Raw genomic sequence first — 22,690 nt, 5'->3', positions numbered from 1 at the left:
AGATGAGCTCATAGCGTCAACAGACACGAGAGACAATGTGGGGAGTGGCGATATTTTTGGGAAACTAGCAGCGGGAAAGGCTTGCACTAGCTGTAAAGGGTCGAACAGGCGAGGCAAAGGGCCGGCATTAACAGATGGTTACATCCGATCGGCCAGAATAGGTAGCCATGGACAGCGATCAATAAAACAATATTGTACACCGCCGGAACTTGCGCACGATAAAGACATCTCACGAGGGTTAGGCCTGGTGTTGTAACCAAAAGAAGATGAAGCACTGGGTATGGCCTCGGAAGCGGCGGTAACAACGCCACGTCGACGAACACGAGATCTGACTTTAATCCGCTATAGCGTTGTACGATGCAATCATAGCCTTCGCCCAAGGAAGTGCGCAGTCGAATTAGCTGACTGTTGTTGGTAGCGCTCACACCAGCAGCAATAACTTCAGTGAGCACATGGGCCGCCTGCTCACCACCTGCTTTGGAGCAACACTTATGTGTCACGTGGTGACATTTGATTGTAGCTTTCCTCTTTCCACAAGCCGACTGGAACATTCCAGGGTTCCGTTCATGGACCGCGACCCCGTAAGAGTGGAGAATGAACACAGCCAGTGAGTGAGGCGTCGAAATGCTGGGACACCGTCTCCGCCCGCGCTTTGACGTCTTCTAAAGGCATGAAGTAATACGAGTCGAGTGAAGTTATCGCCACGCTTTGCGCAAGGAGGACGGATGATGCCGGATGGTGAGCTGATGCAGAATCATGAGATTTATTCGACCGGAAGACATGGAGTAACACCATTCCGAAGCCGTCAGCACCGGAAGCTGTAGACGCTGTCGCACGTTTCGCGAAGCGTATGAGCTCGCGCGGAGGTCTCCTCTCAGCGGGTGCAACGGCCTGTCAACTTGTCTGCGCCCCAGACGTCGCGACGATGCGCATCCGCTGTCACGGTAGTCGACATGGAGGCAACGGCTGAGAGAGAGAGAGAGAGAGAGTGCGAGGCTAGAATAGTGTTCGGGTTCCGTGCACGCCCGCTCTCCAAAACACGTTGCGTTCCATCCACGCTCAACACAGAGTTTCATCCCTTCGCCAGAAACACGTTTGCCGTAAATGTCAGGGTCTAATCTTGGCTCTCATACAGCCACAGCAACGGCCTAAGGCAAGAAACGGTCGTACCCGAGCGGCAAGTGGCCCAGTCGAGGCGCCCTTGGCAAACATGGCCAGTAACAACGCACTGCATTGCCCGCCCTGTTTCCCCAGATGTCGCTTGGGAAGTTCAGGCGTCAAGAAAGCATGCCTTCGCGACGCCTGAAGTCTCGAAGCTGTTATGCCATGGGATAGGTATACCGACTCATCCGCTCACCGGGCGGCAACTGTTTCTCTCTCTGTACTATAAAATGCTCGCAAATGTGCTCACCTTTGTTCGGCAGGCAGGTCCACGTTCTTCACTTCTCACTACCAATTACACACCAAGAGATCCCTTCGTTTCTTCCCGCATTGTCTTAATTACCAAAACGAGCTAGTCTCTTTTCCGAACAAACCAACCATAATGCATTTCTCCACCATCTTCACTGCTTCGGCCATGGCCAGCGCTGCGTTTGCAGCGGACCACAAGGTTCTTGTCGGCACCAAGGCTGGCGATCTTGTCTTCAAGCCAGACAGCCTCGAGGCCGCTGAGGGCGACACTGTCACCTTCTCGTTCTGGCCCAAGAACCACTCCGTCGCCCAGGCTACTTTTGCCAACCCTTGCCAGCCCATGCAGAACGGCTTCTGGAGTGGCTTCGTTCCAACAACGGATACGGAGGCTGTCGCTCCTACGACCTTCACGTACGAGGTCAAGAACGCCTCGGCGCCTGTCTGGTTCTACTGCACACAGGGCCAGCACTGCCAAAATGGCATGGTCGGTGTTATCAACCCACCGTAAGTCCTCCATTATATCTCGAAACCCTTGCTTTGACTGACAGTGTTTAGGGCTTCCGGTCCCAACACTCTCGATGCTTTCAAGAACGCCTCTGAGCAGGCCACTGAGAATGTTTCTCCTACATCGACCGCCGGCTTTGGCGGCAACCTGACCGAGAACGGTACCTCAACATCCGGGTCGTCGTCTTCTTCTTCTCCAGCAGCGACAGGCGCTGCATCCCATCTCGCCGGCAGCGCCATGTTCGCTGGTCTGACCGGTCTCTTCACCTTCTTCATGCTCTAAGCGATCGATACTGGAGTCCGAAGCAGATGTTATACCCGTGCAAATATGGAGCGAGAGGTGCAAAGAAGGACAAGACGCAGGAGCGTAAAGGACATTGTTTAAATTGGAGACAAAATAGAGGTATTCTTGGTGTTAATTGTATATGAGTATTGAATGAACTAGTCAAAACTCCGACTTCAACTACGTCTTTTCCAGTGTCTAGTGACCAAGAACAGGTAACCAGCATACTGAGTTGGCTAGGTCCTCGTCCTTGGCAGCATATAAATGGGCAATGTCCGGATCTAAAAGGTCTTTTGGGAGTTAGCAAGAGCTCGTGAAGAGGTTTAGTAACTGTAATGCGAAGGTGGAAAGCAAATCAGACATCCAAGGAAGGTATTCGCGCTCATTGACCATCTAAAGTAGGTTCGATTGATGGCTAGCGTGGAAACTGCGAATGTGGAACGTTTTTCATCATAGTGCAGGGGGGTAAGGGTGTGAGGATGTGTGGGAGTACTTACAAGAGCGACTGGATAACACGAAGATGCTGTTGTTAATGAAGATGCGACGGATAGGCCAGGACTTTATATGTTGGCAACTGGAGAGGAGGAAGGGCGCGAACTGAAGAAGAGTTGCGGGAAGCTAAAAACTTTAAAGTGGGTCAGCTCGGCAGCACCTTTCGCCGCGGCCGCGAACAGCTCTCCTGGTGGTCAGTACCAAGGTATGTGCTCGTAATGATTGACGAAGCTTCCAGAAGAACTATCCGAGTGCCATCACCAGGAGTTGCATTGGTTATCATATTCGACATGACTTCATACCATGTTCGTTCTATAGGCTAGCGGGTTGGCCTGTCCAATGCGGCTTACAACTCGATCACGACCTTGCGGAAGCTGACGCCTTCCTTTTGCTTCTTGTAGCCCTCCGCTACAGCATCCAGTCCCTTTCCAACCACCAGTGGTTCCGGAACTGCTTTCAGCGTACCCTTCTCCAGCGCCTCGCGTACCCACTGCCCCCAGACAACATCGCCAACGTACTTGTCAGACAGCGCTACAGTCGGGGCGAAGATGTTGGTGCCCTCGATGCCCTTGGGCAGACCTTGCTCAACGGGCAAGACGGAGCCGTAACGTCCACCGAGTTTCTCGGATACTGGTGCCCAGCCAGCCACGGCCTCTGGCGAACCGATGGCGTCGCACACACCCGCAAACTCGGTACCTTCGAGAGCGGCGATGATGTCCTGAGCGACGTTGGGATCCTTGTAGTCAAAGGCGGCTGCTGCACCAAGTTCCTTGAGCTTCTCCAGGTTGTGCTTGCTTGCTACACTGACCACCTTCACGCCAGAGGCAGCTGCCACCTGAATTGCCGTCGCACCCACACTGCTCGCGCCGCCCCATACCAACACCGATTTGCCTGTAGATGAGGGGTTGGAGGATGGCATTGGTAGCGCGAGCGTCTCCTTCTTGAAGAGACAGGCGGCTGCAGTTGAAATGGCGAGAGGCAGGACTGAGGCCGAAGCAAAGCTCATACTCAATGGAATCTTCGAAACGACGAGCGCGTTGCAGGAAGTGTAGAGCTGGAATCCGCCGTGCGCAGGGTCGTTGGTGATAAGGCCAAGTGCATGTCTGCGTTATGCTGTCAGTACACTATCCCGCTGGAGCTCATGAGGCCGAGGACATACGCTAGTACGCGGTCTCCCTTCTTGACATGTGTAACACCCTCGCCAACTTCGTATACCTCGCCAGCGATGTCATTACCACAGATGTTGGGGTATCTTTGCAGGAAGATTCCGTAGTCCTGGATCTTCCCTGTTCAAGTCAGCATAAATAGACAAACTGCATGTGTGCAGATACTCACAATCTACAGGGTTGACAGCAACTGCGTGGTTCTTAATAACAACCTCGCCCTTGCCCGCCTTTGGCATGGGAGCTTCCTTGACCTGAAGCTGGCCCTTTGCTTCGGGGATCCACGCTGCTTGGTTCGACATAGTGATGGCGATGATTGAAGTGGTTTCTTTTGGTGTGCAAAATATAACTAAGATTTGTTGCAGTTGAGCTCTTATAGTTTGAATGACGAGAAGAGAGTTTATATCACCGTTGTCCGGCGGCGCAACATGTTCGCCGATAGTGCCCACAGTCGATTACTGAACTCCAGGAGATCTCCAGGCCACGTACAGACACCAGACCCCATATTAAGCGTTTTCGACAGGCAACTACAGAATTTGTGTGGTGTGAGCTAGTTATGCGGGGACGGTGTTTGAGCAATGATGACGTTTGGTGCATGCCATATCATAGTTGATGGAATCGGGCCGGTCAACAACCAACAGAAACCAGAAGTAGGAGTAGGTGAGAATGGAGATTTAACAGACAATTCAGAATGACTGTAGATACTGGGAGAGTATTTCTCGGCCAATTGTTTTATACGAAGAAGATGCTCAGAATAAAGATCTTATGAACGATATCCCATGTCTCTACTTCCAAGATTCCATCCATGTACTGTTCAAGGGCCGCAGTCTTGCAATATACACATGAACGAGATTACAACTCAATTGGTCACCCAAAACATTTGAATAGAGTTGCGTGATTAATTTTTACCCCGCATATAGAATTACCACGAGCAAAAGTCCGTCTATCGGGATCTTATACTGAGATTACGATGTGCTGCTGTGAGGCCCATGGCTTGTGTTCATTCTGTTCTATCGTGAAGGAGAATGTCTATGAAGTCCTTGCTCTTCTGATACGTTGAAGACGTGCATGGTCTCTGTGTTTCTAAGGTTCGTTATATGGTGGCCAACGAAGAGCTCGACGAACAACGATAACAACTCTGCAACACGTGCGCAGCTTCACAAAGGTAAATCTAGATCTCGATCCTTACCCAGCGGGGTAATGATAAGCTCGGTAACTAATCGAAAGTCATGGGAGAGTTTTGGTACTGTTAGGAGAAAGTAACGCCGCCGAGTCAGTTGTGCCACGCCTCAAGCCACCATCTGATTCGGGCTCAGCTGTACCGAACGGACGCGCAATAGCAACACCAACAACTGTGGAGTCGCATTTCAATGGCGCAGCGATAGCAGATTGCAATGCCGCGTCCTGGTTTGCTTTTTTCCCTTCCACCTCAGGGACCTTCAGTTTCTGTCGACCTGTCTGAGCGCCGCGCCTCGTCGAAACACGCGCGTACTCTGATGCTTACCTGGCCTCGCTGATCCGCATCTCACAATCGGTCCTGCAACTAATCCTCAACCTTGTCAACATTCCGCCGACTCTCTCCCACCCTCCTCACAACAGCCATGAAGCTACCTCCGATCGCCGCAGCTTGTCTCTCCGCCCTCGCCATAGACTCATGCAGCAACGTTATCGCGCAACGCCTCAAAGCATGGAACGAATCCAAGCCCTTCGTCTTCGACCGTGTTCTCTTCACCCAGTTCGCCATCATGGTCGTACTCACCGCACCCATCAACTACCATTGGCAGAATTGGCTCGAACGCGCGTTTCCGGGCTGGAAGACTGTTAGGCAGACAAGGGTTATAGGGGAAGGAGAAGAGGAGAAGGGCATAATGCTGAGAGAGGATGGAGAAGGAAAGGGCATAGTGGAAGAAGAGGTCCGAGTGAGGAATTGGTGGAATATCTTTAGGAAATGGTTCACGGACGTGCGTGGCTGACTCTTCACTTTCCGTCGTGGGCGAGGGCTGACAATAAGCAGTGTATTACCATGGGCGCCTTGCTGAACCAGTCCATGTTCTTGATCTTGATTGGTCTCATGAAGGGTAAGACTGTGGCATTGATTGTACAAGACTTTAGAAACGTGAGTATTCCCCTCCAATCAAGTGTCTCCTTGCAAATGACTAACACATGAGCTAGGAGCTTTTTGGCCTCATCTTCGATTCGTACAAAGTCTGGCCGATTGCCAACTTCTTCAGCACGACCTACATCCCCGTCGAGCGCCGTATTGTCTTTCTCAGTTTCTGCGGTCTGCTATGGAATATCTACCTCTCGCTGGTCGCAGCTAGACTATAGATATAGGGACATGGAATGCATCTGTTTACGCTTGAGGTACTGCCATCTCAACATGAACATCAGATTACAATTGCATCCCTACTAGCCAGTGGCTCTATTTTTCTCTCGGGCCCTTCTTCCAGGCGTCCATAACTGCCGCCCAATATCTTGCCTCGTCCTCTCTTATATGCCCACAATGCGAACTCTTCTCAAACTGTACCTTTGTCACGTCCCACCCCTTTGCCTTGGCAATATCAGCGTGTTCATCTGCCTCCTCAAAACCCACCATCTGATCCGCCTTGCTATATAAATACACACGTGGCACCTTCGTATCAAACACCGACTCATCATTCAGCTGCCGACACAAAACCACCATCTTATTCTCCCTCCCCATCACCTTATCAGCGATGAATGTACACACAAGCAAGAGATGTACCAGTGCCCCACCAAACCAAACCCAAAACATGCTTTTGGGAAGGGACGCGGATATCGCTGCGTGGCTCTTCATCCATGGACCTTTGGTCGGACTAGAATCGAGAATCTGTGCTCGCATCGGTACTGGTGTGCCATACTTCTTCTTCCAAGTCTTTGCAAACTCGTTGACTTGATTTCCGCCGCCGTTGGAGAAGCTGTGGACAAGGACTTGGCCTCCTGCAGTGGTGTGTTCGGCTACAAGCTCCATTGCTGGCTGGAGTAAGGAGCTGTAGGAAGAGGCGCTGCGGAACATGTCCCGAGTGAAACATCGTACTAGCAAGATGCGGGATGTGGGGAAGAGCTTTTGGTAGGTGAGTGTATATTTGGCAATGTGCTTTGCGGCCGCGGCGTTCCAGGCGAAGAGCAGGATGAGTGGTGTTTGATCTGCAGACTGGGACAAGTAGAGCGGTGAGGTCCAGACGTATGTATTGTGGCCTATCTTTTGGAAATCGGACAGTGGTTTTGCGATGTCTGCTGCTGGTGGAGAGGTCGCTGGCTCCATTGCTGTGTGTAGACTTGCGTACAGCTTGCTGTCAACGATGCAGTAGCCAGATCAGAGAGCGAAACCTGTTCTATCTTGGAGTTTGTATAGTAAAGGCGAACCGGATGATGGTGTAAGACGCTCTACATGATCATCATGCTCGATCATGCTCGCGGAGTCTACGGCCCTTGGCGTGAAGGAGCAACCGAGCCGAGGTAACATGTCATTGGTCCTCTACCTTCTCTTCTCGCAACACACACCATATCCGCTCCACGTTCTGCTACTTCAACGCTGGGTCGTCCATTCTGACATATGGATGCCTAGGCCCCAGTACTGTTACGTCCGAATAGCCATGCAGCTCCAGAGCTCACCACCGCACCTGCTTGCGCCGCTCCGGCTGCAATACTTGCGCCATATCCGCCCATCGCTGCACTCTGAGCTGTCGCGTAAATGCCACCTGCTGGCACATAGCCGAAGAAGCTCATAATGGAAGTCGCTGCCGAGCCTGTGATCTTATCAGTATCGAATGCAGTGGGAGTCTCTGGGTACCTAATAGGCGATGACGTACCAGCGACGGGCCCTCCAGCACTTAATCCAAGTGCGTTAAAGAAAGGTACGGTAGCGGCTGCAGGCGTAAGGAGTACGACACCGTTGACGACGTGGAAGACTGTTTGGTAGGGGTGTGCTGCGATCCAGTCGAGAAGCGGCTGTGTAGCTGCCATCGTTGCGTTCATGTTTGATATCAGTAGTCGCAAGTGGCTGTGACAGAATGATGTGTGTGCGTGAACCGTTACAAAGAAGCGGTAGAGCTCTCTGAAGGGTTGCAATGTAACGGGAAGTGTCCAAGGCTGATTATGATTGCAGCCTGGTGAGTGGTGAGGGGATCATGCGGCTGAGCTGGCGGCGCAGCTCTTGGTTGGCTGCAAGCGTTACACACGATGAGTTCGCTCTTGTACAGGAAGCTCAGGCCTTCACCGGTAGTTTTGGATGAACTACAACTGAATCACCAAACCAATCATTGCAAAAGCCTTGCGACTCTGTAGCACTCGTCGCTAATCTGTTCTATCCTATAGCGCGAGTTCCAAATCCGTGTCCACACGTTCACTTTGACCATCCCTTCTTCGTCCAGTCATCTCCAGATCCAGCGAGACTTCTGTCCTTCAGGATCTCTATCTTGGTAATGTAAACTCCGTTTAAACCTCTTGCCGGGATCTCGTTTTGAGGGACTAAGTGGAATGATCTAGTCAGGTTCTTATCCTCTCCGCTCTCTCAGTGATGATACTTGTCTAAATTGTCTGGAGTCAGAGGAGCCAAATGGAAGCCATTGCACAAGTAGTATTTGATGGATTTTCTAATAATGAGAAGAAAACAGAGCTCCCGCAACTGGAGAAATGAGGATGCTAACCCGAAAGTGCTCATTAAACGTCTATCCATTAACCTGGTCATCAGTCTTAGCCTTCTTTCTAGCTGGCTTCTTGACAGACTTCTTGGTCGGCTTCTTTTTCACAATCTCCTCGACTTCCTCATCCTCTTCATCGCCTTCATCCTCCTCCTCCTCCTCAGCAGCTCTCTTCCTCCCTTTCCCCCTTCCCTTAACCGGTGTTGCTGCTTTGCTACCCATCGCTTTTCCCCTCACCGCCCTTGCACCTTTTGTAGGAGTTCTCTTCTTCGTACTTCCAGGTGGTTTATAGTCATCTCCAACTTCTGGTTCTTTCTTACCTTTCTTTTGCTCGCCACCGACCTCGGAGTCATACTCACTCTCCTCAGTGACACTCACATCTGACGGGAACTCAACTTGCGGTGTAGGTGTTTTCGCGGGTGTCTGTGTGCGGAGGCGCGCGCTACGTCTAGCTGGTGTAGACACTGTTGATGCTTCTTTACTTGGACAAGGTTTCTTAGCAGGTTTTGATTCGTTGACAGCGTCATCGTCGGGTGGGTCTGGAGAAGGCTGTTTACGTTTTTTGCCTTTCGGAGTTTTTGGAGACTCTTCCTTGAGAGTCTTTGATGACTTGGTCGGTTTCTTCGCAGGTTTCTTCGTGGGTTTCTTCGTAGGCTTGCCTGGAAGAGTGTCCTCAATCGTTGGAACGATATCGGGAGTCTTTTCGTTGTTGACGGCCTTAATGGTTGCAGCAGCCTCTTTTGCTTTGGCAGCCGCTATCTCGGTAGCTTCTGCGGCATCATCGGCAGCCTTTTGTTCAGCCTCCTTTCTCGCGGCCTCCTTGGCAGCGATTCTTTTCTTCTCATCCGCCATGTCGTCTTTTGCCTTCTTCCTCGCAGCAGCTACATCATCTTTAGCCTTCTTCTCCTCTGCGTCTGCCTGCTTCGTCAATTCCTTCTTTTCCGCGGCAGCCTGCTTCTTCACATCGTGCGCCTTTTGTTCAGCTTCTTCTCTCGCGGCCTTCTCGTTTGCGACTTTCTTCGCGGCAGCAGCTTTAACCTCTTCTACCTGCCTCTTGATCTCAGCATTCTGCTTCTTTGCCTCATCACTCTTTTTCTTTTCTTCGACAGCCTTGTTCTCAGCAACAATCCTGGCCTTCTCCTCAGCCTCTGCTTTTGCGACGGCGGCTTCCTTCTCTTCAACCAGCCTCCTCTTTTCGGCCGCTTGCTCTTTAGCCTTCTTTTTCTCTTCTCCAGCCTTCTCGTTTGGTGTGTGCTGTGCGAATTCAGTGCCAAAGCCTTCGAGTGTCTTGTGTGTAGCTCGCTTGCCCTCGTTGGATTTCTTATTCGCTTTCTTCCCAGACTTGGAATTCTTCTGATGTGGCCCAGCAGCCAAGTTACTGGCTAACTGCTGAGCTAGCATATTTTGTCGCGCTATAGAGGCTTCTTGTTGGGTTTGTGTGGTTTGGGTCGTTTGAGACGTCAAGACGAATTCGGAGCCCTGCTGAGTTGTGACAGTCCGAGTTGCTGTGATCTGTTTGATTGGCATGGCAGGAGTGAATCTCGTCGGACCAGGATCGCTCTCATCTGAGCTCGTGGAGTCTGAACTAGACTTCTCTGGGCTCTTCCCAACAGGACTTGTCAGCGGCTGCTGTGGACCGCATGGGAGGGTGCCAGGTGTCGTGTTTGTAGACGGAGATTTTGGAGACGGCTTCCCTGTTCGACCTGCGTGCTCTTGCACTACCTCCCCCCGTCTTTTACGCTCTTCGGTAGCATAGTCTGTCGCGTGCTTCACAAAGTCCAAGCCGTTTGCGCGTTCCGTGCGATCACATGGCGTAAAGACCTCTTCTGGACGGAAGTTCTGCATTCGTTTCCGCAGAAGCTTCCCAGTATTCCGCAATACGTCTTGTATAATTGTAGCGTCTTCGAGCTGTTCTATTTGACCTCGCATTTCAGTGCGCCAGGTTCTCTGAGCAACGCGGCGAATATGGCGGCCATACGTTCCTGTCAGCCTTCTTTCAATGTCTTCTGACCTCGGGATTACTGCTGGAGAATCTTCCACAAGATCTTCCGATGAAGGCAATGGAAGCGAAGCCTCAAGTCGTTTCTCTTTTCGCGCCGTCTCTCGTGCTTGCTTAATGGCCTTTTCGAGTTCTTCTTTTTCGCGCTTCTCCCCTGCCAGCGATTTGATTTTATGTAGACCAGTACTTTTGTTGTTTGCAGACGGTTGCGTAGTTGGACATTCCACTTCGCTTATACCTCTATGCAAAGCAACTATGGTAGCGTCTGTGGGCTCAGGTGTCCACAGAGTCCAATTGCGTCGTACAAAGCGGCCAGCAGGCCATATCTTCTCTTGAGATGCATGCATGTGCAGCTTGGGATGATCCGCGACGTATTGCAGGAGATCCTGTCGAGTCTGCATATGGCCACGCTCATCCGCATAACTAAACATTACCCAGGTCTTTTTGGGATTCAGAAGTTGACGAAGACTCCAACTACCCACACTGTCGAAGTTCCGAGGCATTCGTACCTGTAGTTCCTTCAAGTTGGTCATTTGAGGTGCATATTCGGTCCAGAATCGGTGCCAACCGACGGCCTCTCGCTCAAATGCAGCGCGACGGGCAACTTGGTGTAAGGTCTCTGGTATGGATTTGTTCGTCTCGGGATCGTCGTACGAGTGTTCATCAGCGTACTCACCAACAGGAGGACATGAGTCGAGGTTACTGGCTAGTAAAATGTGAGGTTGCTTTCCGATGGTCTTCTTGTTCGCCGTCTTCTGGATTTTACGCTTAGATATCCGTGAGGGTCGGTCTTGCCATTGCTTCTTGAATACGCTATCCTTGGTAGAGAGCCAAGGGTCGTTTGGGCGAGGACAATATGCTTCGGGTCGTAGATACGGTTGTCGTTTGTCAATTTCTTCTAAACGCTGCTCGCCCAGAGGATTACGTAGGTCATAGAAAACACTCAAGGTATCGATGTGAGCTGCGACTGGCGCCAAGCCAGCATCAAGTGGCGCTTTGAGCGACTGTTCCCACATTTCCGAGTTGTAGGGCCAGCCCCAGTACAGGCTGGACTCGTCAGGGTTGCGACGGCCCAGAAGAAGATGAATCGGTATGCCGGCGTCTCGCATGATCTGAAATTGCTTGGAAACTTCACCCAAGAGCATTTCATTGGTACTCTTAGTTGTATTCCCAAGTTTGTATTGTTGTCGTATGCCGGAGAACGCAACATCCAGGTTTCCCTCGAGACTTTCCATGCCGGAAGTCACAAAGTAATCCCAGTCAAAGATTGGCCGCCAGGTAAAGGTCGTGTTTAACCAAGCATAAGCCTCTTTGAGTCGATCTGCTGTCGGCTCTTTGTAGTTCCGACCCTGATCCATGGACAGTGTGGGGACAGGTTGGTACTTCTGAATCATGACGAGGGGATTTAAAGGAATCGTGCTATTGGCTTGCCATTCGGGCTTCAGTGGATATAGACTGTAGTCCTGTGATGCAGCCGTTTGACCTGCATCATGCAGCTTCACCAACATGGATGGCAAAGAATTTACGTGTGTCCTCTCAAGGCTGCCGAGTAGTTCTGTGTGGTGGTTCCCGTTTTTGTTTGCACAATTCTTCCGGCTTGCGAGCTTACTCCGCTCGCACCTGTACTCGCGAATATCTGACCCTCCCCTAACTTTATACGGCTCGTTCTGGAATACAGTCCTTGCTTCGAGCTTTTCGAATGCGGGATTTCCAGAAGAACTTGAAACATCTGATATGTCGGAGGAGTCTTCTTCTGGCGGTGGTAAAAGCCATTTTGAGGATGCAGATAGAAGCTTGTTGTGTTGTTGTTCGTAAATATCAAAACGGGCCTTCCGAGCTGCCTTTGAAGCTGCTGAGATGATATCACTGTCTGGTATCTGCGTAGACGTAATTCTGAGAGGGTACACCTGAGCCCAGGCTCCAAGATCAAGGCCTATGTGGTCTATGTTCAGCCTGTCCTCTGTGTGTAGAGCAACTAGTAGCTCATGCAAGAAAGGGATCGAAAGCCGAAGCTCAAGAGCGGTGACACTAGACGGGGTGCGTATCTTGATGCCCCTGATGAATTCGCAGACGTATTCGTGACCACTGAGGTTCGGCGGTGGAATTTCTTCCCTGTATTTCCCGCGGATGGAAAGAGTCTGGAGATTCGTACAAAGCGGGAGGAAATTATCGAGCAAAATCCGTGGAGCGGCAAGTGAGACATCTCGGAAATCTGGAAGGCCAAGCCATTTCAATCGAAGCGCCGTCTCTCTTGCGGCACATACAGTGGGCATACGAAGAAACAAGTGTGCCCACGTGTCAGTCATAGTTATCGGAGGCTCATTCGCATAACCCCTGTACGGTTGGACTTGAAAAAGCGCAATGTCGCTCAAGTCCAGGGCTACAAGCGACGGCAGATTTTGGAATAACCTGGCAAAATGTCAACAGTTGGCTTCAGAGTTACATGAATCTGACTGAGCTGGCACAAAGCTGAAGGCCCTCTTCTTGACTGTGATGTAGACGGAGAAAACTTACCACGTCAAATCCTCTACATTCATCCAGTGCGCCACTGCGATCCTTTCAACCCAACAGCGTCTCTCTGGATGGTTGTCTATCAGGTGTCGGAACCGCTGCCATGCTTCTTGGGGATATGGGTATCCGTGATGTCCACCGTTGGCATCCGTGAAGCCTCGTTGACGTTCCCAAACAAGCTGCTTCTTGTGTTTCGAAGCGTTTTCGTCTTCAGCATCCACGCCATGCCAGTCCCAGTACGTGAATGGTTCGTAGTACACAGCTCGCAGGGCTGCGTCTACGTCTTTACCGTCTGGCCTGTTCTTGTGTAGGGCGACATTGAGCATAGCACTGGCCTGTCTGCCTGCATGCCGACAAATGCGCGTGGTAACATCTTCACTCAAGGGCCACTGTCCTGGATTCCTAGACTTGATGAGAAACGGGGACCAAAATTTGCTTTCCTTTAGCTTCATGATGAAGGGTGAGCTGCTCCGGTGTCCTGGAAAGAAACCCGAGATACTATTAAAGATTGTCAGAAGCTCCAGTAGCACATGCAAAGCAGCATGTGAGGTATAGGCAGCATTTCCAAACAAACCTAGGGTTGCCACAACATTGGGTCTTTGTTCAACAAGACTGCGGAGTTGTTTCTACCTCGCGCCTTCCGCATGCGGGCTACAAAGACAGTCGCGGTTGCTGTCCGAGGCGCATGGCGACTGCCGTCTTTGTTGAACAGCCACGCGCAGCTGACTCTACATAATGAAGTTCGAGTTCACTGGACGGATCCGGAAGCCACAATCCCTAGGCATCTGTAGAAGGAGCGAAACTTTGACGAGCCTGAACACGGTACGTAGAACTTGGATACATGCGCAGAACCGCCTGTTGGGTGGAGTCGTCCAAGATTAGTAGTTACACAATGAGACTGAACGGTACAAGGCAGTAATCGTGATATATCCATTTCTAACAGAAGCGCCCTTAGAGCGTCAAAGGGTTGTCTTGAACCCCCTGCCATAACCGCCGTTTTCTTCGGTGCCATACGCGACTCGTGCGCATGCTGGTTGATTGCCGTCTGGTTCTTATCGCTGCTGCTGGTGGGACGTCTGGTACTTGCGGAGCGGCCGGCGCATCGTTTCCGCCTCTTCTGCTCAACTTGAGCGACAATAGTATGAAGACACCTGCAATCAAGATGGCCAACAGTAGCATAATCTTCCTCTTAATGGTCCGCTGTTGGTAGCCTGACGCCACTTTGAGTTCCTTGTCCGCCTCCTTGACGTCTCGCGACATGTTCTCTACGTTGTAGTCTATGCGGTCCAACATGCTGCCCTGATCGATAACCATGGTCTGCAGCTCCTGAAAGATGTTTGCTAGCTCAATGATGCCTTGGGCAATGTCTTCGATTTCGCGTTCGCGCTGGGCTATGATTGCTTCGTTGGGGTCATGGCGCATGCGCTGTTGCTTGGTCTGAAGAAGCGTGGACTGCGAGAAGGAGCGATCGGCATCGGACTCTTGCAGGGCAGGGTCGTTGTAAGGGTTTTGCACGGGTGTTGCGGAGCGGAAGGGCGAGGTGAAGCCTCCGAGGTCGCGTAGTTCTGCACAATTAATCATTAGCATCGCCCAAGCTGCGGATTGGGGGGAAAGTCACTCTTGAGGTAGGCCGACTGCTTCTTGCGGAACATGGCGCTCACTTCGCCGACACGGGTCGCCAAAGAGATTTTGAGGTTCTGTGCCATGACCTCCTCGCCCTGGTTGATGTTGCCCTGCTGCTTGGCCTCGCGTACCATGGTGTCGATGCGCTTGATGGCTAGCTGGCACTTTTGGAAGAGGCGGGTGATGCCCTGGGTGAGCTGCTCAATCTCGCGCTCTTCGCGCTTCTTGACGTCTTCATCGTCGAAGCCCGGCAGCACGTGCTTCTGGTGCAGCTGGTCGAGCTTGCGTGTCTGCTTGGCTATGTCGGCGAGGTGCTGGGTGATGTCGTCCTGTATATCCAGCCATCGTGGGGGCAGCAGGTCCATCTCAATCACGGCATCGCCGTCGTCCTGGTATGCGCCGCTGGACATGAGCCCCTGCCGCTCCTCGGACACGCGCCTGCTGTCGCCGAAGCCATTGGAGCCCGGGCCGCCATAGCGCGTCTTCTTCTGGGGGTGGTGCGAGTAGGACTGGCGGTAGGAGATGAAGCTAAGCAGCTACGTCAGCGAGGGAATGGCCGGGTTGCGTGGGTGCGTGGTGGGGAGGAGCATACAGGTTGGTACGGTCCCGCCACATTCTGGGGCTGGCGAGGGTCAACAGGGCTAGGTCATGGTAGGGCACACGCGGTGTAGAGGGATGCAGTGACACGCGGGCGATGACGAAGCGAGATGTAAATAGTCGGTCGCGGCTCTTGGAGTGAGGCGCATTCGCAGCTGCTCCGTAGTAGACGTGGCTGGGCGGTGCAGCTGAAGGCGCCTTCCCGCTCTGGGCGACGCTAGAGAGGACGGCCGTGTGAGAGACGGCCTGCTCCACTCCAGCCCATCTTCTCCAGCCGCAAACACTACTGGCATCTCCTTCACACCGCACCTGCGCCTCTGCTATATCTCACTCCCGGCCTGCACCCAAGACACCCCCTACTCGACCACCAAACCTCGCTCCCACTTCCTCCCACACACACACGCAGCAGAAAACATGGTGTGTAGCCCCGCGCCGTCCTCACACATTCCCACACGTACCCCGCCCTGCAAAACACCACGACAGCCTGCCCGCCAGCACCCTCGCGCATCGCTAACAGGTCCCTGCAGGCCGATTCTCTCACCGAGGAGCAGGTCTCCGAGTTCAAGGAGGCCTTTTCTCTGTTTGTAAGTGCCTTCTCCCGTCCTCTGCCATGCCCGCGCGGCTGCCTGGTAGCCCCCATAGCCCTGCGCAGTCACGAACACGCAACTGACCAGCTCTCTCGTGCTCTAGGACAAGGATGGCGATGGTCAGTACTCTCCCTTCCGACTCGCCTCCGCATACTCTGCCCCCGTGACAGCGCCGCATCTCCAGCCAACGCAATCGGCAGAGGGGCCCCAAGTGCGGCTTGCTGGCTAAGGCGTCCACACCACCGCTCACAGCTACTACAAAAACAAAAACAACACCTACTCGATAGCAAGCACAACTGACGACGATGCGCCACAGGTCAAATCACCACCAAGGAGCTAGGTACCGTCATGCGCTCGCTCGGCCAAAATCCCAGCGAGTCCGAACTCCAGGACATGATCAACGAGGTCGATGCCGACAACAACGGCACCATTGACTTCCCAGGTGCGCCTCGTCTGCACCAGCACCAAGCACCACAGCTAACCCGTCCAGAATTCCTCACCATGATGGCCCGCAAGATGAAGGACACCGACTCCGAGGAAGAGATCCGGGAAGCCTTCAAGGTCTTTGACCGCGACAACAACGGCTTCATCTCCGCCGCCGAACTGCGCCACGTCATGACTTCTATTGGCGAGAAATTGACCGATGACGAGGTCGACGAGATGATCCGGGAGGCTGACCAGGACGGCGACGGCCGCATCGACTGTAGGTTGCACCTGCTTGCATCACACGTGCGACGCTAACACAGGCCAGACAACGAGTTCGTCCAGCTGATGATGCAGAAGTAAGCGTTTGGAGTTGCGGGTGCTGAATGAATACACGTATCATGACGGTGACACTGCCGAAGGTTAACGGCGACGAGTGACGGCACAATTTGAGCTTCTTGGCGTGTCTTTGTACGACGGATTCGATTGCTTGCAACCTGGGTCGGTTGACTCATTTGTCAGCGTCTTCGGGGGATTAACTCCAATACCTTATCCTCAATCTATATTCTCACGTGTTTTGCTCTGTCCTCTGAGAGCATGGACAAATGCTTCCCCTGAAAAGTGTTGAGCCACACTCCAAACTCGAGGGTTCGCGACACATGCAGGGCTCCAGGGCCACAAGGCGGTGCACACACACCTACAGTACACAAGCTTTGGCCGCTTGGTATGTGGGTCCGTTGCTGATCAGCCCCCTCGTGAACACGATTGCGCGCCCTGCGCTCAAGAAAAGACTTCACCGTGCCCTTTGAGGGTGAGCCTTTTTTCTCTTTGCCCAACATGTGTGGTGGATTGCGATCTTCGGATATCTGACTGTGATGGCCTGATGCCTCGCGCTCAACCAATGTCTCTGACCGAACACTGGGTCCAACAGCGTCTTTGCACAACAAGACATGGTACTTACAAGTACTTGTGGCTGTATAGTCGCCCTCCACATTAGCTTACTGTAGGGGAGGGACTCGTATACTCTGTATAGTTGCAGTGGTGGTACATATGGCGCGTAAGCATGTTACGCCACGGGCAGGCACCGTGCCTGGTCCAGGACCCCTCCTCGGAATTGACAGGCAATATTCGCCTATACCTGTATTACGTGCTCTTTCGTGTAGATGTCCAGCTAGCATCATGCCGAGGGTAATGCTCTCACCATATCTCTGGAGTTGGTTCAAACGAGAGAAGATTAGTACTGTATGACTACCGCTTTGTGTTCAGAGCATCAACCCTGGTCTTTCCACTCGAACAACCACCACTTGCCCCATTTGCGTCCCAGCCCAGTGGAAAGTTTTCCTACAAGCCTCGTCAGAAGGATCAACCGCTTGGTGATATCACCGGGCAGAAAGTATAGACGAAGGATGACCCATGGAGGGTAATGAGGATCTTCGTTACAACAAGTCATGCAAAAGTGCCTCGGGACATGACCGCGATGGCAACTCCCGTTCAACAATATCCACCCACGAAAACCCGCTTTACAATACCGTACCTGACTTGGCTGACTGACCCTTGCTCGGTACAAACCAGCCTGCTTATCTCATGCTGCTGATCTTGGCGAAGAGTCGTCGTCATACCGGAACAAGTCGCCTTTCCCAACGGCTGCGGATGCGGCTGACTTTGGGCTTGGCCGAGAGGGAGCCGCAAAGGCTGCGCAACGGCTTTTCCCCGGTTCGTGAGTAAGGTTATTTCTCCGACGGATGGAGCGACGTTTCGGCGCGCCTTGCATTGTGGAGACGACTGACTCTCTTCTCTTTCTGTTCAAGCTGCAAGGAAGAGACGAGAGAGAGAGAGGCCGGGGTTGGACTTGGAGATGGAGGTGGAGAGGTGGCTTGGCTTGCTGAGTCGTACTATCGCTGGGCTCGTTGGGGTGAGTTGGAGTAGCCGTTTGAGTTGAAACCATTCCTTCGCCCTGGTAATAGAGATTGTTTTCCTTGTTATGGGAGTTCAGGTGTTGTGAAGCCATTGTGCAATTGTCCAAGGGAATTCTGACAAGTGATTGTTGAAAGACCGGTCCAAAATGAGCTGAGATGACAAGAGACATCTGAAACCCATACCGTGCCAGTTACACCTACCATTATCGGGGAGAGACCGACGGCGGAAGTATGATGCCGAATGCGGGGAGATTTGGCGAAAGTCTGAAGCGTTCGACAGTGTTTCAGGATTACTAATCCGCCGTTCGCAAGGCTGTCTAATGTCTTCCATGGTGCCTGACACCTATTCTTGCACTATGCCATACTTCTACGAAGCAGCTATTGCGAGCTGAGAATGCCGAGGATGCACGATTCCAGGTCTAGCATAACGTCTAACAGTGGATAGAGGTGCTAGGTGGTATCGAATCTAGTAAACGTCGAGGCCCATAGCCTGTGTAATCAGGTGTGATTGAAACTGCATATACGACAATATATTTGTTCGTGTTCGCTGCAGCAACCAACTGCGGCAAACTCAATACCTTCTGTTTCTGTTAGTTCCTATGCCAACAAGTATTGGTTGATCGGCCAGACGTACGCATAAACAACCTTCTTTCCTGCCGCAAGAGACTGTTCAAACAATGTGTCACCAACTTTTGGTCCCTTGCCAGCTTATCTGATCTCCATTCCAATGCTGGGCCGAGAATCATCCATGTTGCATGCAAAGTCGTCACTCGTTTTACCTAGGCAGCGACTATGCAAGACCCTGCATGCAGCCGCGATATTCTCCGGAGTGACACCAGTAGCGCTTCATTCGCTCTTCCCGACTACTGGATACGACAGTAGGTTCAGAGCCGAAGGCAATCACCCGAGTGGCTCGGTTTCTTGAGGCGTGTGCAAGCTTAACTTGCTCCAATCGCTGCTCTGGTCGTAGAGAGGGTCTCTGTTGGTATGACGACGCTGCTGTTTTTGGGCATGTACAGCTGGTGCAAAGTATATTCGGTCGACGGGAAAACTAGCGCAGATGACTTTGACCGTCGATCTTCAGTATATTTGCATCTCTGGTACAGTTTCGATGGAGTTAATTTTCAAGCAAATCTTAATTGTGTAAGGCAGCCGTTCACAAAGATTGTGCTTGAATACTCTGCTCAGTGCGAATTAGAGCGCGACCGGGTCGTGGGTCGCCCACTCTAAGGTGCATCCGAAAGCATAGACCTTCAACGTATGTTCATCTGCATCTGCCGTTCCTCACCTGTGCGTATCGAGATTCCGTAGACAAGCAGGGATTTTGCATGGTAGAGAAGTACCGAAGCTAGCGAGTTTTTGATATGTAGCGCCGCCCACGGACGGCTTCAATGCCACATGCGATATTTCTCCCGTGTGTACAGCAAAATGTAACGGAGAAAAGGCTAGACCAAGGTTTAGCGAGAAGTCCGACGTGACCATCGTACTATGTGTGTATATTGGACATCGGTTGTCTTCTCGTATAGCGGGGTTGTCATCGGCTGAGGACATGGTCCCTTTACTAGTAACACAACGCGTGTGTGAAGTAGCATCAGCTCACAGGCTTCGCAGACGCAAGGGCGTCGAGCGTGATGATGATGATGATGATGATGATGTACGGTGTATATCCCGTGAATAGCAGTGTGTAGTGGTAGGTTGAAACCTACTCGATTGCGCACACGACGTGCCTGCCAATCGTGGAGCTCGGACCTCATTCCAGTGTTGTATTCCCAAGATCTGAAGCAAACAAATTGTACAGTCGACTCCTGACGCTGTCAAGCTGTAGCTGAAACGCAGACACGAACTCAGAGGCCGTGTCAAGATATGTCGCCTTGTGCTTAGTGCACAGCTCGAGCTTTCGAGCGAAAATGCGGTATTGTTGTACCCGAAATGACCATTCATGGGCGAATAACGCGGAGCGTGTCCCGCTAGCAAATATCGAGCTAAACGTTGCGCCTGGTACCATGGGAGACCCTCAAGCAGGTGTACCCAATAGATACCTGACGGTGCAGGGTATGCCAAATCACGCATTAGTCGAACCATAGGAGTTCTTTGCCGAAGTGGTCAGAATCGTGTTGTCATTTGCCGATATATGTCGTGGAGATACAAGACGTAGCTGCAGGCGCGAAAAATGGTTCGGGAAGTATCGCGTTTGAAGTAAAGTCGTGGGCCGTCGTGGTTGCATACAACGATAGCGTAGGTGATGGAGGGTCTGGGGAAGGGTAACCAGGCGTGCTAGTGGCGTTGCGCCGAGGCAATGCAAGTCACAGTCTGCACGCCACTAACCGGAGTTCTTCCGGTGTTGGACATACAGAACGAGTGGTACATACTGCAGTAAGGTTTCTTGTCGTCTTGACAATGCGCTGCGCCACCCAGTTGAACCCCTTGAGCACCAAGCAGAGCCTTGCTTCATGCTCAAACTCAGTATGACGACATGTGTACTTCTAAACGAATGTAAACAGCCAGCAAACACGCGCACCGGTGTCGCTACATTTCGGAAAGGTACCGTTTTTTGTACATTATCGATGATTCGGTGCTGTGACAAATAGATTGCAACATTATGCTGAATGAATGGCTGGGAAGTCTTCCGTAAAAAGGGGACCTTCTAGAAGGAGTGGGGAAAGAGATCAGGACGAGAGGCGGGAAGGAACGCACATGATCGTCATGGGTCCATTGATGGATCGTGTGGCTTGAGATGGGCGCAAAAAGGACCATGAAACCCGAGTTTAACGAGGTGGCTTCTGGTAGTGGTGTGGTGGTTTTGATGGCGCACACTAGATGGAAGGCTATTCGAGATCGTCGAGAACTAGCGCACTACATTAGTCGCATCACCACACATTGACTTTAAGCAGAATAGCTCCGGTGGACAATGGAAGATGAGAACCAAAACTTCGAAGGAGATCGTCGTGCTACCGTGTCTCGTAACGAGATATCCTCTGCCCAGTTGGGCATTCACGGACTACGACGGATGCGAGAAGTAGGTATCAAAATAACAGTAGGATCACCCAGGAGTCATCTATACTCAGAGTAGGCGAAGCTACTACTGCTTGCGCAAGGTTAAATTTCAATGCAGTGGAGGCAATAATCGGATTACTTACACGGAGCTCGCGATTGCGTTGAGAACATTGGACATATGCGGTGAGTACGACCAAAGGCCGCATCAGTAGCTTCGGAGAAGTCCTTAGCGACATAATCACCAACAAATCAGGCAACCAACACCAACCGGAGTGTGAGAAGGCAAGACGACCGAATGATTCGAGTAACGAGGCGTCTGTCACAGTGGTGACAGCTGCTGTTCGCATCGTCCGTACCTACTGACAGCCGTCGTACAGTATAACCGCTCCAAAGCCACCTAGAGAGAAGAGCTACACAAGATGGTCAGGTATACAGTGGCTTTTCTCTTCTCCTCATCTGTATCTGCGCTCACTCGGCTACACCATGGGCTGTAAAAACGGCGCTCAGCCGTGGCGGGATCTGAGCGAATCCGCGCATCTGCCGGCTAAAAATGCAGGATAATGCAGACCGTGTTCCTGACAGCGACAGGAAATGCGAGTGACAAAAAGCTACTGCGCATAGCCTGTACAGAGCCTGCAGGCAAAGTACACGTAATGGCAATCTGCCGCGGAAAATTGTGCATCCAATCCAATCACGAGATGCGCGTATTTTGTCGCGTGCAGGCAAGAATAGCCTGGGTAATACGGTGCGTCAACATTGCGCTGCATATCTGCAAACTCGAGACGAGAGGAGACTCGCCCTGCTGTGGATCCGGTGATAAAACTCTTGCGATGGATGTTGCTGGTTGAGCAGTCGGAGATCCCGCGTCTCGAAAATTCATCATGACGTTGATGCATCCACGTGCGTGCCATGTGCTGATTACGCCAACACCCGCCTGGGGCCGGAAGATCCAAGGGACCACTATACCTACAGTGTCGTACGCCCGACGCGAGTGCCTCTAGGCAACCTATCAAGTTCGACGGAGCTCGAAAGTCGAGCTGAACGATGGCCAAGGTTCGGATGGCAGAAACAAGTTGCACGGAAGTTTGCGACGATGGCGGATTCTTGTTACCAAAAAAACCTCAAAGATTATTGCGCAAAGGTATTGTAACGCTCGCTTGCGCAACCGCAGGCCACTAGCCGCGCATTTCACGTTGAGAGAAATTGTTTCCGTAAGGTCACCCCTTCGTGAATTCTTCCTGGCAGGATTCGTAGGGGTCTTCTAGAAGTGGTGGCTTTCCGAAGCATCCCAGTTGCAGCCAAACTTTAACGGAAGAGACTGACTCAATGCTGAATCCGTGACGCTGGACAGTGGACCGTGGTTTAGGAGGCCCCAGTGGGAAGCGACCTCCTCAATAGGCCCAAACGGAGCTTCTAGCGCATTCCCTATCTGGACGAGGCAGCAGGCAGGTTTTACGAGGAGTAAGAAATAGCAGAGGAGGCGTGACGTCGTCGGATTTGGGAAGAAGAGCCTCTTTTGTCATGGGT

The 22,690-nt window shown here is 52.0% G+C and overlaps 7 protein-coding genes across 7 annotated transcripts; 3 read left to right on the top strand and 4 right to left on the bottom strand.

The window, feature by feature from the left end:
• Positions 1–1,543: 1,543 nt before the first annotated feature.
• On the top strand, positions 1,544–2,197 carry ACET3X_005216 (uncharacterized protein; the record flags this gene model as incomplete). Its single annotated transcript, XM_069451397.1, has 2 exons — positions 1,544–1,914; positions 1,966–2,197. 2 exons carry the CDS (start codon positions 1,544–1,546, stop codon positions 2,195–2,197), a joined length of 603 nt encoding a protein of 200 aa, XP_069307260.1.
• Positions 2,198–2,395: 198 nt separating this feature from the next.
• On the bottom strand, positions 2,396–4,154 carry ACET3X_005215 (uncharacterized protein; the record flags this gene model as incomplete). Its single annotated transcript, XM_069451396.1, has 5 exons — positions 2,396–2,487; positions 2,695–2,702; positions 3,040–3,792; positions 3,849–3,975; positions 4,025–4,154. 5 exons carry the CDS (start codon positions 4,152–4,154, stop codon positions 2,396–2,398), a joined length of 1,110 nt encoding a protein of 369 aa, XP_069307259.1.
• A 1,052-nt stretch (positions 4,155–5,206) lies between these two features.
• Positions 5,207–6,256, top strand: ACET3X_005214 (uncharacterized protein). Its single transcript, XM_069451395.1, has 3 exons — positions 5,207–5,813; positions 5,867–5,968; positions 6,025–6,256. The coding sequence occupies exons 1-3, from the start codon at positions 5,454–5,456 to the stop codon at positions 6,178–6,180; spliced, it is 618 nt and encodes a 205-aa protein (XP_069307258.1). The 5' UTR covers positions 5,207–5,453; the 3' UTR covers positions 6,181–6,256.
• A 1,131-nt stretch (positions 6,257–7,387) lies between these two features.
• On the bottom strand, positions 7,388–7,978 carry ACET3X_005213 (uncharacterized protein). The gene is made up of 2 exons (XM_069451393.1): positions 7,683–7,978; positions 7,388–7,619 (listed from the first exon to the last, which is right to left on the bottom strand). The coding sequence occupies exons 1-2, from the start codon at positions 7,846–7,848 to the stop codon at positions 7,435–7,437; spliced, it is 351 nt and encodes a 116-aa protein (XP_069307257.1). The 5' UTR covers positions 7,849–7,978; the 3' UTR covers positions 7,388–7,434.
• Positions 7,979–8,540: 562 nt separating this feature from the next.
• On the bottom strand, positions 8,541–11,906 carry ACET3X_005212 (uncharacterized protein; the record flags this gene model as incomplete). The annotated part of the gene is made up of 1 exon (XM_069451392.1): positions 8,541–11,906. One exon carries the CDS (start codon positions 11,904–11,906, stop codon positions 8,541–8,543), a length of 3,366 nt encoding a protein of 1,121 aa, XP_069307256.1.
• A 2,052-nt stretch (positions 11,907–13,958) lies between these two features.
• On the bottom strand, positions 13,959–15,373 carry ACET3X_005211 (uncharacterized protein). The gene is made up of 3 exons (XM_069451391.1): positions 15,239–15,373; positions 14,642–15,174; positions 13,959–14,588 (listed from the first exon to the last, which is right to left on the bottom strand). The coding sequence occupies exons 1-3, from the start codon at positions 15,259–15,261 to the stop codon at positions 13,975–13,977; spliced, it is 1,170 nt and encodes a 389-aa protein (XP_069307255.1). The 5' UTR covers positions 15,262–15,373; the 3' UTR covers positions 13,959–13,974.
• A 143-nt stretch (positions 15,374–15,516) lies between these two features.
• Positions 15,517–16,824, top strand: ACET3X_005210 (calmodulin). The gene is made up of 6 exons (XM_069451390.1): positions 15,517–15,660; positions 15,771–15,827; positions 15,934–15,949; positions 16,147–16,272; positions 16,321–16,533; positions 16,582–16,824. Exons 1-6 carry the CDS (start codon positions 15,658–15,660, stop codon positions 16,614–16,616), a joined length of 450 nt encoding a protein of 149 aa, XP_069307254.1. The 5' UTR covers positions 15,517–15,657; the 3' UTR covers positions 16,617–16,824.
• The last annotated feature ends 5,866 nt before the right edge of the window (positions 16,825–22,690 follow it).

The sequence above is a fragment of the Alternaria dauci genome, chromosome 4 (assembly GCF_042100115.1).
Source record: "Alternaria dauci strain A2016 chromosome 4, whole genome shotgun sequence".
Taxonomy (NCBI): Eukaryota; Fungi; Ascomycota; class Dothideomycetes; order Pleosporales; family Pleosporaceae; genus Alternaria; species Alternaria dauci.
Note: the sequence above shows the minus strand (reverse complement) of the source record. Positions and strands in the feature narration are given on the sequence as shown.

Excerpts from the sequence above, each read along its gene's own strand:
- ACET3X_005214 (XM_069451395.1), top strand. The coding sequence starts at position 5,454 with ATGAAGCTACCTCCGATCGCCGCAGCTTGTCTCTCCGCCCTCGCCATA. Across the intron at positions 5,814-5,866 it reads TTAGGAAATGGTTCACGGAC|TGTATTACCATGGGCGCCTT; the intron begins GTGCGTGGCTGA and ends GACAATAAGCAG. Across the intron at positions 5,969-6,024 it reads TTGTACAAGACTTTAGAAAC|GAGCTTTTTGGCCTCATCTT; the intron begins GTGAGTATTCCC and ends CACATGAGCTAG.
- ACET3X_005213 (XM_069451393.1), bottom strand. The coding sequence starts at position 7,848 with ATGAACGCAACGATGGCAGCTACACAGCCGCTTCTCGACTGGATCGCA. Across the intron at positions 7,620-7,682 it reads TGCTGGAGGGCCCGTCGCTG|GCTCGGCAGCGACTTCCATT; the intron begins GTACGTCATCGC and ends ATAAGATCACAG.
- ACET3X_005210 (XM_069451390.1), top strand. Across the intron at positions 16,273-16,320 it reads CGGCACCATTGACTTCCCAG|AATTCCTCACCATGATGGCC; the intron begins GTGCGCCTCGTC and ends TAACCCGTCCAG. Across the intron at positions 16,534-16,581 it reads CGGCGACGGCCGCATCGACT|ACAACGAGTTCGTCCAGCTG; the intron begins GTAGGTTGCACC and ends AACACAGGCCAG.
- ACET3X_005211 (XM_069451391.1), bottom strand. The coding sequence starts at position 15,261 with ATGTGGCGGGACCGTACCAACCT. Across the intron at positions 15,175-15,238 it reads TGGCGGGACCGTACCAACCT|CTTCATCTCCTACCGCCAGT; the intron begins GTATGCTCCTCC and ends GTAGCTGCTTAG. Across the intron at positions 14,589-14,641 it reads GCAGTCGGCCTACCTCAAGA|AACTACGCGACCTCGGAGGC; the intron begins GTGACTTTCCCC and ends TTAATTGTGCAG.